This window comes from Equus caballus, chromosome 12 (genome assembly GCF_041296265.1).
Source record: "Equus caballus isolate H_3958 breed thoroughbred chromosome 12, TB-T2T, whole genome shotgun sequence".
In the NCBI taxonomy this organism is placed as follows: domain Eukaryota; kingdom Metazoa; phylum Chordata; class Mammalia; order Perissodactyla; family Equidae; genus Equus; species Equus caballus.
In genome coordinates this window covers 15,403,520-15,415,263 of record NC_091695.1, presented here as the reverse complement: position 1 = coordinate 15,415,263, position 11,744 = coordinate 15,403,520, and the positions used below count along the sequence as shown (strand labels likewise).

The following is an 11,744-nucleotide window of genomic DNA, read 5'->3' as shown; positions in this document are numbered from 1 at the left end:
TGGTAGACATATACGTGACTGTAGTTGCACTAGTTGGTTATTCCTGGAGGAAAGAGAATCTGGACTAGAACTCAACAGAGCCAGGTATTTTCCTCATTCTTCAAATTATTTCAAAGAGGTGAAGGATATGTGCATAAAGAAATGCCAGTTTGGGGGTCAGCCCAGTGGTGTAGTAATTTAGTTCATGTGCTTTGTTTCAGCAGCCTGGGATTCTCAGGTTCAGATCCTGGATAGGGACCTAGGCACTGCTTATCAAGCCATGCTGCGGTTGTGTCCCACATACAAAATAGAGGAATATTGGCACAGATGTTAGCTCAAGGACAATCTTCCTCAAGCAAAAAGAGGAAGATTGGTAAAAGATGTTAGCTCAGGGCTAATCATCCTCACCAAAAGAAAAGAAATTAAGAAATCTCAGTTTGAAAACAAATAATTATTCTGATGGTATGGTTTCTCTCTTCAACAGCCAGTAAAACTGAGTTGCCTTATTCTGAATTCAAACCTTTTCCTGTTTTCAAGTCTAAGGATGAAAAATCAGGCTGTTGATTACTTATAGAGTAGTGGTTCTTAACCAGGAGTTGTTTTGATCCTCATGAGACATTTGGCAATGCCTGGAGTCATTTTTCATTGTCACAATACGGAGGAGTGCTACTGACATCTAGTGGGTAGAGACTAGGGATGCTGCTCAACACTATGATGCACATGACAGTCCACCCCCGCCCCCCTATCACCACTGTGAAATATATAAATAGGTCTTATAAACTTTGCCTGTCTTATGCTCAAAAGCTCCTTCCTGGAGGGCATAAGGTCTGAAGCCACACCAGAGTTCTACCAAATATCTGAAAGAGGTGGGGATAATGAACTTTGTAACTGAAAATAATAATAATTCCTCACATTTATTGGCCACTTCTGATATGCTAGCTACTGTTATGAATACAACTATTAAACACATTTCATCTTTATAAAAATATGTGAGATTGATACAATTATATAACTTTATGAATGAGGTGACTGAAGCACAGTCAGGTCCAACTTCCTAAAAGTCACACACAGAATCACTGACAGAATCAGACTACATGCTGCTTCTTGGGTTGTGACACACATATGACCCTGTGAAGAAGAGCAGAACTACTGAATGATGCTGGGATGGCATAGTCCTTACTCAATGCCAGAGACTATTAAAAGGGATTGCCTCAGGGATCTCTCCCAGGTCTGCCCCTTTTCTGACCATGTATTGTCTCCCTAAACCAACAGTATTCAAATAACTGTCTGTGATTTGTGCTCTTTGATATACCAAACATTTCAAGAATTCCATGGATGTATTTAGTTACAGGTAATCAGTTTCCAAATTCTCAGCAACCTATATATGTTTTCCTAAAATTGATCCATATGTTAATTTTCTGAATTTGAAGAATGTTTCCGGGTCTTCTTTCCACCTAGCACTCTCATGTTTCTATTTCTCTCATTTTTCAAAAGTGATGATTCCTCTTATTCGTTCTCGTTTACTATGTGAATTACCCCAATGAGGAAAACAAAAGCAAACTTCTAAAACCTAAGAACAATTTGAAATACTGTTTTTCATGAATCTTGAAGTTTTCTTTAATCAAGACACTTCAATCCCATGGTATGACTTCTTGTCATGATTCTGGCATATAGTACATATTTCTTTCCACAGAAAATGATGGCATTAGGCATGTGTTTTAGCCAACACAGTGATGTTTTGAAATCAGATATTTAGTAGATTGATGACAATATTTTTTAACATCTCTTCTTTTTGTTCTTAGTGCATCCTGAAACTACTGTCACAAAACCTATCTTCCTGCAGGAGAGAGTCTCATGACAGAAAAACCAGAAAACTATCTATAAAGAGTACCATTGTCAGTGAAGTTTCATGTCATCTGGGCCAACCACTCACAGGAGAGCTGCTTTGCTTACCTATTTGTCTTAGATTTAAAAACATGGCAGGTTTTTTTAAAAACTAATTTAAAAATAAATATTTTATTGAATTTGATTTCATGGTCATTATCCCTAAATTGAATAACATCAATATGAAGCTCTGAGTTTTGATGAAATGTATTCAAAACACATACGATAGTGCTGTTTTAGTAAAATATTGTATTGGCAAGGTTCAATGCAATCAGCAGTGTGTTAAATTTTCTAAACTTTTTAATTCCATCTTTTTTGGGGAAGATTAATCCTGAGCTAACTGCTGCCAATCCTCCTCTATTTGCTGAGGAAGACCGGCCCTGAACCAACATCCGCGCCCATCTTCCTTTACTTTATATGTGGGACGCCTACCACAGCGTGGCTTGCCAAGTGGTGCCATGTCCACACCCGGGATCTGAACTGTCGAACCCATGGCTGGCAAAGCAGAACGTGGGAACTTAACTGCTGCACCACTGGGCTTGCCCCTAATTCCATTGTTTTAATCATGGTGCCTCCAAGTGGAATAACAGATATACTTAATTGTTATATGATAAGATGTGGAAGGTCTTTTGGTAACCTTTTCAGAAATTAAGAAAGTGAGTGTTTCTACTGATTGCAGAACAAACCACTCCAAAACATATTAATTAAAATAAACAACTAAAGATTATTGTGAGAAATTGGCACGTAACTTGGATGGAGTTGAAAGAGTTGAGTGATATTCCTATTTTAGCACAATCTCTGACAGTTTCTAGTCCCATTTCCATTTAATATGACCAAGCAGTCTCCGTATTTTCATCTATTAAAAAGTGGAAATAGAAATGATGCTGAACCCTCTTGCTTTCTAACATTGTGATATCTTTCCAAGGATACATTAATTAATTGAAATAAATAATCCAAACATATATTCATAATATTTCTCACACAAAGAATATTTCCAGGGCTCAGCCCCATGGCTGAGTGGTTAAAGTCCTGCGCACTCCACTTCAGCGGCCCAGGTTCACAGCCCAAATCCTGGGCGCAAATGTACTTCAGTCCCCAACCACACCGTGGAGGTAACCCACATACAAAAAAAATAGAGGAAGATTGGCACAGATGTTAGCTCAGGCTTATTCTTCCTCAGCAAAATAAAATATTTCCAAAAATATTTTTTCAATTTTGATTGATTATATTTTATCCAAATTTGCAATGCAATTATATTTTAATTAGTGGTATAATTATTATTGAATCGTTACAAGGTTAACTTAATACAGAAAGAAAAACTTTTGATTTTGCCAAAAGCATTATGAAATAAAAAGTATGAATCTGATTAATAACGTTGTAGTGATCAATGGGAGGAGTAGGATTGAATGTAAATTCAGGAGAAGGAAAGGCACAAACATGACTGTTTTGGATGTCATTTATTTATGTATTCTAAATGGATATGCAATGGAAATTACAGTTTTTGTTATTTAAGTTTATGATGAAATATTGTATATGTAAAATTAAATTCTTCGAATATATACCTTTTCAAAACTAATTGAGAAGCGTATGACCAAAAGATGTGAAGACTACTAATATGAGTCATGTTGTATATAGAAGCAACAGAATCTACTATAAAGAATCTGAACTGTCACAACCTGATAATGGAAAACATATTGTATGCCAGTGTTTAATGGAAAGTGTGCTTCTGATATGTCTGGAGTCTTGAATGATTTCATGAATTCTATCAACAATTGCTTTTACAATGTTGGCGAGGTCACTTAAGCATCATAGGCCTTGGTTTCTTCAAAGTAAAGGCAAACGGTTTGTGGTAATTCTATCAAAAAATGTGCTCATCCTTGGTGCAAGCAGGACAGAAGTAAGATAAACTTCTCTAAAAAAAGGCATTAACCATTACGGATTCAGTTTAAGATTAATATAAATAATTTCTTAATTTCAAAGAAAATTAGAAATTGCTTAATTGCTAAATGTATAACAAAGATAAATTTGTAAATAGCTAGAGAAACAGAAGTCAATAGAAGAGAAAAGCATTCCCTCATCAGACATCCAATATCTAAAACACTATTTTATTTTTCCATATAGAATGGTTATTTAATTGATTCCTTATTATATAATGTATATGAATGGAACATTTCAATAATGAACATAAGGTTAAAATAACATGAACATTCCAAATAACTTTATTGAATCCATATAAAATTGTTCCCCACGTTAGATTTTCTTCCTTACTAAAATACCTGGAAATTTATTTCTTCCATTATATTGATGATTAGTTTGGAATTTTATCTAGACATATTGATTAAAGAGAAGGAGAAGGACGTATAATTTATTCAAGCATAAGTGAGTTATTAATGTTAAAGAAATCTAGAATTTTTAATTTACCAGATCAAATAGGTCTTAATAGTAATGAATGCCTGCTTTTCATTTTATTTTGAATAAAGTTATATAGGTGATTTGTTTCCAACACTTGAGGTGACTCCAACTTTTTTTTTTTTAAGATGGGAGTTCAATTGAGAAGGATTCAGAAATTACCCTCATGTTCAGGAAAAAGAATCAAGGAATTGATCATGGTTTTGATGTGTTTATAAGCAGAATGAAAGTATGAAGTACAGATTGGGTTGATACCCTGCTTACTTTTTGCCTGTAAGATTTCTTGAGAGCCAATCTACTATTTCTATGCCTCTGGTGGAGTCTATCACAGCTTATCATCCTACCATACTTGAGCTCCTTTGAAACACATTCAGAATAAAGGCCATGTCTTATCAACTTTCCATTCATGCCAAGTAACCTGTATACACAATAATATACACACACATGTGCATGTCATAAAGTATTCACTCAATAAAAAATTTGGTTCATCATTGACTCAGTATTGCATTTTGACTTTGCCATGCTTCCATCTTCCAAAGAAAACTCCTTGTTGAAATGTGTCTCCTAAAATTCTGACCATTCTGTTATTCAAGGACAAATTCAAACAATACCTGTTTTATGAAGACATCTCTCTAATGTCCCTAAATGGATTTGAACTTTCCTTTCTCTCAAATTCTCCATGATAACTTATTATTTTCTACCTTATACAGTGACTACTTTTTTCACTGCCCTACTGTCAACACTAGATTTTACATTCCTTGAAGGATGAAGACTAGTCTTACTTTAACTGCTATTTGTACTTTTACAAGAGAAATTCACATGTTTATTGAGAGCCTAGTGTACTTCAAGTATGTTATAAGAAAGGGGATAAAACTGCTTATTGAGATTACACAAGGTTTTACATATGATATTTATACCGTCTTTTTTTAAATATAGTCTTTTTATTCATCACAATCAGATTAAGAGCTAGTTTACATTATCTCAATTTTATAGATTAAAAATTAAAGATGAGAGAGATGGCTATTTTATTTTCCAGTAAGAGATAGAGCCAAGTTTAGTCTCTTTTAACTAAAACCCATGACTTTTCTATTGTACAACATTAACTCTTCATAATTTTAAATTAATTAATTTTAAATCAACATTTATGGACACACTTTATTTACATATCAGGGACAAACTCTGTTAAAATAATATGCTTAATAAGAATATGCTTAATAATAATAATATGGTTAATAAGAATGCTTAAGAAGAATTATTTTGCTGACAATATCCTTGACATCCTTATTTCTCAAACTGCAGATCAGAGGATTCAACATGGGGATCCCCACTGTGTAAAACACAGAGGCCACTTTGACTGAGTGCCTGGAGTTTTTGGAGTTGGGCACACAGTAGAGGAAGAGGATGGTGCCATAGAAGATAGTAACGGTGGTCAGGTGTGAGGCACAGGTGGAGAAGGCTTTGCAGTGCCCACTGGCTGAATGCATCTTGAGGATAGCAACACTGATAAATCCGTAAGACATGAGAATGATGAGTAGTGTGCTAACCGCATTAAAGGTGGCAAAAATGAAAAGCAGCAACTGGTTGACATAAGTATCAGAGCAAGAGAGGGACAGCAACGAGGAGAATTCACAGAAGAAATGATTAATTGTGTTGAAACCTCGAAATGATAATTTGATAACAGAACATGTGAATATCAAGGAACAAGCTACTCCCCATGCATATGATCCGACCACTAGCACGGCACAGAGTTTCTGGGACATGGCAAATGTGTAGAGTAGAGGGTTACAAATGGCCACAAAGCGGTCATAGGCCATCACAGCTAATAAAAAGAATTCAGTTACCACAAAGGTACAAGAGAAAAAGAATTGTACTACACATCCTATAAATGAAATGGTTCTGTCTTCCACAACTAGGTTCACCAGGGTCTTGGGAGTAATGACGGAGGAATAGCAGAAATCCACAAATGAGAGGTGGCTGAGGAAAAAGTACATAGGGGTGTGTAGCTTGGGGTTAATTTTGATTATTACAATCATCCCAATATTCCCTACAACAGTGACAGTGTAAATAGCCAGAAAAATCAAGAAGAGAGGGATTTGCAGTTCTGGGAAATCTGAGAAGCCCAAGAGAGTGAACGTGGCCCCAGTTTTATTTCTCTCTGACAGTAACATGGTTTCTGTTTGTTAGAATCTGAATCAGTCCTGAAAATAAAAATATTAAGGAGAGTGAGGATATAAGAAGCTTGGTTAACTGCCCTTCCCAAGACTGCAAAATGAAGCAAAATATGCCTTTCAGGATTTCTTTTTGTATTTTCTATGCAAGATACACTAAATGTCTAAAATTGTAAAACATAACGACCATTTAAAATGTTTCCTTATGTAAAAACAATACAGTTATTGCATTATGTTTGTACTCAATTATAATTTTTAATATTTACAAAAAAGTATGAAATCAAGAGATTTATGGTTATTTTAAAGCAAATCCTCCCATAACACTTTCAGCTCTCCTTGAAAATTATAAGTTCATAAAAGATAAGCCTAGCATACTGCAATGACTGATTATGTCAGTACTATAATCAGTAACAAAAATGAGAAATTTCTAAACAAATTAATTTTTGCATCATATATTCATACTTTGACATTAAGAATGAAAACCTCTACTTTACATTTGTGCCTTTATTGTTAATTCCTTATAGCACTTTAATCTTTGCTTTTCACTCTGACTCAGTAAATCTGTTATCAAAGTTAAGCTTAATTGATTTTTCTCAAAGAGTATGCTCCTCAGCTCGGGGAATCCCAAATGTCAATCCTTCCTCATTGCTTGAGGAATAATAAAATTGGAACAGATGATAAAGGTTATCTAGTCTACCTCCTTGTTCTGGAGGTGACATAAGGGAAACTGGAGAATCTTGGCTTTCCCAACGAAATGCAAGTAAGTACCAATCTACATGTCTGTGACCAGATCCTACATCTCCAGACTCCCAGCCCCAAATCCATTTTATTACACCAGACCCTGATCCGTATTCTTGTCTAGCTACTAACATATTTCCTTTATGAATTATCATACCTTTTCTGTGTATGTGAGGAAGATTGGCTCTGGGCTAAGATCTGTTGCCAATCTTCCTCTTTTTGCTTGAGGAAGACTATCACTGAGCTAATGTCTGTGCCGGTCTTCCTCTATTTTTATGTGGCATGTTACCACAGCATAGCTTGATGAGCTGTGCTGGGTTTTCTCTGGGGATCCGAACCTGTGAACCCTGGGCTGCCGAAGTGGAGTGCATGAACTTAACCACTATGCAACCGGGCTGACCCCTAATCATCATACTTTTAATTGACAAACTAGAGACTCTAAACCTATGAGAAATAGCCCAATGACAGCATACATGCCACAGAGTTATACTAGAAAGGAACATTGAGATGAAATGAGAAGGGGATTTAGGGACATTTTCTCTCCCAGGAATAACTAAGTATAGTAAAGACTCTGACTTAGAAACTTCTCTTTCAAAGGTCTCTCTCTCTCTCTTTCTCTCTTTCTACTCTCCCTTCAAGACATATAGGATATTCCTTCTGTCCTATATTACCTGTGAGGGAGAGAGATTCTAAATTGGAGGTAGTACTGCATTATAAAGACTTTTCATGAGAAAATAGTAATACAAAAGAATTATATTTCTGTAAATGGTTGCCAACACTTTTAAGATCTTACCATTCTGGAAAACTCTTTCTCTATCATTTCTGGTAAGATTACCTCTGGTCCCACAACCCAAGAAATGGATTTCAGATGGCTCATCAATAAAAATGTCAGATCATATGCAAAACTGAGGCACTCAAGAGCCCTCTGTCCCTATATTCATAAATTTGAGTATTAACGACAACCTCAAAAGACAATCCATCACAAAGTCAGATGTTCTAATTATCAAACTTTTTTCATAATACAATATTTAATTTAGCTAAAGCATTTAAAAATTCATTTTAAACTAATATTATATTTAATATAATGGCTCCTGTGTCCTGAAAACTATATAGGAAATATAACAGCTGAAATCTTCTTCCGTGTAATTCTTTTCCCAATTTTTTTGTAACTTTTTGCCCACAAGGGACATGTGTATCCTGCTTTATAATCTTAATTAAAGCTGATCACTTTTAATTGTTTTTCAATAGACGGTCTATTCAATCTCTGCTTGTTTCAATTTATTTAAATATTTGTCTGTTCTACCTGGATCCCTTTCCAAAAATTTGTAGAATCAAGATAATGCACATTCCCTCAAATTCTCAGAGCTCTTCTCTCCCCACACCTCCTGTACCTCGGCTCCTCCCCACTCCAGTACCAGTTCTTCATGGGCTGTTAGCGAGGAGTTCAGCCAAGCCAGGCCCTCTGACACAAAGCTCTTGAGAATAAATAAATAAATGTATCCTCTTCTTTGCATGTTCATATGTGTAACTTTTGCAGGGGCTAAATATTTTTCAAGAGCTGTCTAGATCTAAAGGATAAGTTCCCCCATCATGTTGTTTTCTACATACCCTACATTGAAATTAGCATCAATCTGTCTCTAGAATCTTAAAAGAAACCTGCTGGAGGCAAAGGGAGGACCTCTGCAGATTGGGAGTGATGCATGTGTTCTTATAGCTACAGTCACTACCTTTGGGACATGAACCCTAGAGACCACCCATTGCCCCATTCTCTTGAGGTCATTAAATAAACAATTAAAATTAATCACCTTTCTCTAACATAATTCTTGTATGCTAGAAAACCTGGAGCAGCATAAGGGGTATTTCACATGAAAATTTATAAGGTCACTTCCCCCAGGCCCCTAATTAGTCCCATACCTCATACAACTACCAAAATTATGTAATTATAAAAGTCCTCATTATCAAGTATTAACTGAGTGACTACTATATGCCAAGCATAACTGTCTGCCTCCATATCATCCACTCTCACCATATTGGAGATCTTCTAGGTCATCTTGATGCCTTCAGAGTTAAAACAGAAATATTTACAAATTTAATATTAAGTTGGGAAAATTATCCAGTCCCTTTTAAATCTTTGTTCTGTTCTATTACCCTTGCCCCAGCTAGTCTGACCTCTTTCCTTCTGTTCCTTGCCTTCTGTTTCTAGAAAATATTGTATATTCCTTACTTATGGTCTTTTCTGCCAGTTTTTTCCCCCTACCTTGGAATGCTTTCCCTTAAGTTTTTGTTCAAATGGACCTTTCAGTGGAAACTTCCGTGAACATACTATTATACTGCAGGGGCTACTCCACTATCCACTTTAATGTTTAAAGTACTTAACAAGCTTCAAATATATTTTTAATCTTTATTTATTGCAGTTATTATATATTGTTTGTTTCTCCCTGCTAGAATAAAAATTCCAGAGAAAAAGAAAAGCAGAGAATGTGTTCACTTATATATTCTAAACTCCTACATCAATTGATTAACATAAAGTAAGTGTACCAAGAATCTTACTGAATAATAAACATGACCTTCCAAGGAACTTGGAATAGAGCCAAACTTTCCAGAACTATGAGGAATTTAAGATCAGACAGGAGATAGTTCACAAAGAACAATAAGGATGTTTTAGAAGTGATTATTGAAACTTGGCGGTCAAAATAAAACAAAATAAGACAAACCAAAACAAGTGTCCACTCTGCTGAATTTTCTATCTCTAGTCAGAAACCAGGGAAATAAGGTTGAGTACATAATGAGGATATGTAATTACTCATTCATTCATTCTTTCAATAAATATTTATTAGAGGTTTACCCTAAGCTAGGTGCTATCTTAGGCATTGGAGAAGAAGAGCAAGAATGTCCATTTTTCAACAAATTTAATTTAATGGGGAATAAAAAATAAATATGCAATGATTTTCCAGTAATTATAAATGCAAAAAAATATACAATTGAAGGTTTCATTTTAAATAGGGAGGTCAGACAAGACTATAGTGAGGTGGTATTTGAGTGTGGACCATTTCCAAGTGAGAAAGCAAATTATGCAAATAACTGAGGGAAGAGCGTTGAATTTGAGACAAAGGGAATAGCAAATACAATTGATTTTCAAATCGACAGTCAGCTTTTTTCATGCATCTCAATAATTCTGCAGTTTGCAGTAGTGTCCTATGTTTTCTAAACCCCTTTTGCAACAAATGTAACTTGGATATTTCAGCATGATATTATTTATGGCAGAAAGAAAAAAGGAAGCTTATCTGGGTATATCAATTGGTGGTCCTTTAAAGCTGTATTTGTGCCACTGTGTTGGTACTTTTTAGAACAACAACAAAATATGAGATGGCACTAGTTGAGTACTTTTGTGGTACATTTTCTTTAAGAAATTGTCCTTAAATAATTTCAGCTCTACTGAAATAATCTGGGATGATAAAACCAAAAAGAGGTTTATCAATGTAGTTTTAAAACTTTGTCTTTTAAAGACATTCAAGGAAATAAAAAGTACTTCCACCAATGTTACAAGCGTCAAGACAATCAACTATAAGAACTACATTGCTACACTGCTTCTCTTTCCTGTCCCAAATGCATTTTTGGCCAAAAGTCCTATGTGCAGCCTGGAAAGCAAGACTATGTGAAGTGTTCTTTGTCCTGAAAGGTAAAGACATTTTAGGGACAGTGAGTCCCTGACTTCCCATCCACTTGCTAACAGTACTAAGTCATTAACAGGAGTTTATAAAAAATGTAACCATCGATAAAATAAGCATTAGAATAAACACTCATGCCAAAATTGCATCTAACAAAATAACATATTGTTATATAATTTAATACCAAACTCACTTTAAATTTCCCCAGTTGTCTCAAAGATATATTTGTACAGTTAGTTTGAATCAAGAAGCAAACAAATTTGGTTGTTATAACTAAAATTTTTTTATTATGTAACAGTTCCATGTATTCTGTAGCATTATGTTCTGTGTAGTGTGTAACAGTTTTGAGGGTGTGTTCATGTACATGTATGTGCGTTCAGGTAATTTTTTGGAAAAATTGGACCATCTGTATTTTTCTTATTGCTTTATTTGTCATCATTTGACTTGTTCCTGCACCAATTCCTTTAAACTGGTACATCAAGAAGCTTTATTAGTTTAGATTCACTCTTTTAGTTTCCTTTAGGCAAGAATTCTTCATAGGTGGTTGTGACTATTGCCAGTTGCATCAAATTGTGACATACGTGTTAACTAGTTGTCCACTTTTAGTGCTGCTAAGTCTGAACTGTGGATTCAGGCAGTGTCAGGTTGATTACTTCCTTTAAACATTTCCCACCAACTTTTCACTTGATGACTTTAATAGTCTCCAAGGTACTAGAGTGAAAGGACACTAGATTTAGAGTTAACAGAGTTGAGTTCCTGTCTTAAATTAATCATTTCAGTCAATTCTAGGCTAGTTTCTTGAATCTCTGTGTCATCATCTACGCAATAGATGTAACTGTTCTTGCCCAATATACTTCTCAGCATAAGCTGATTGTTAGAAAGCCCAAGATTGTGGATT

At 35.1% G+C, this 11,744-nt stretch overlaps 3 protein-coding genes across 10 annotated transcripts in view; 2 read left to right on the top strand and 1 right to left on the bottom strand.

Annotated features, from left to right (window-relative positions):
* Window positions 1-4,767, top strand: part of LOC111772060 (olfactory receptor 5W2-like) — a 28,446-nt gene extending 23,679 nt beyond the window's left edge. Inside the window, exon 2 of the mRNA XM_070229534.1 lies at window positions 1,782-4,767. The gene's annotated coding sequence lies outside the window, so the exon portion shown is untranslated. The remainder of the gene's footprint in view (window positions 1-1,781) is intronic.
* LOC138916605 (olfactory receptor 5W2-like) overlaps window positions 1-11,744 on the top strand; it is a 184,394-nt gene that overhangs the window by 150,295 nt on the left and 22,355 nt on the right. The gene's annotated exons all lie outside the window — the stretch shown is intronic.
* LOC138916922 (olfactory receptor 5D18-like) lies at window positions 5,502-6,440 on the bottom strand. Its single transcript, XM_070230529.1, has one exon. The coding sequence runs from the start codon at window positions 6,438-6,440 to the stop codon at window positions 5,502-5,504; it is 939 nt and encodes a 312-aa protein (XP_070086630.1).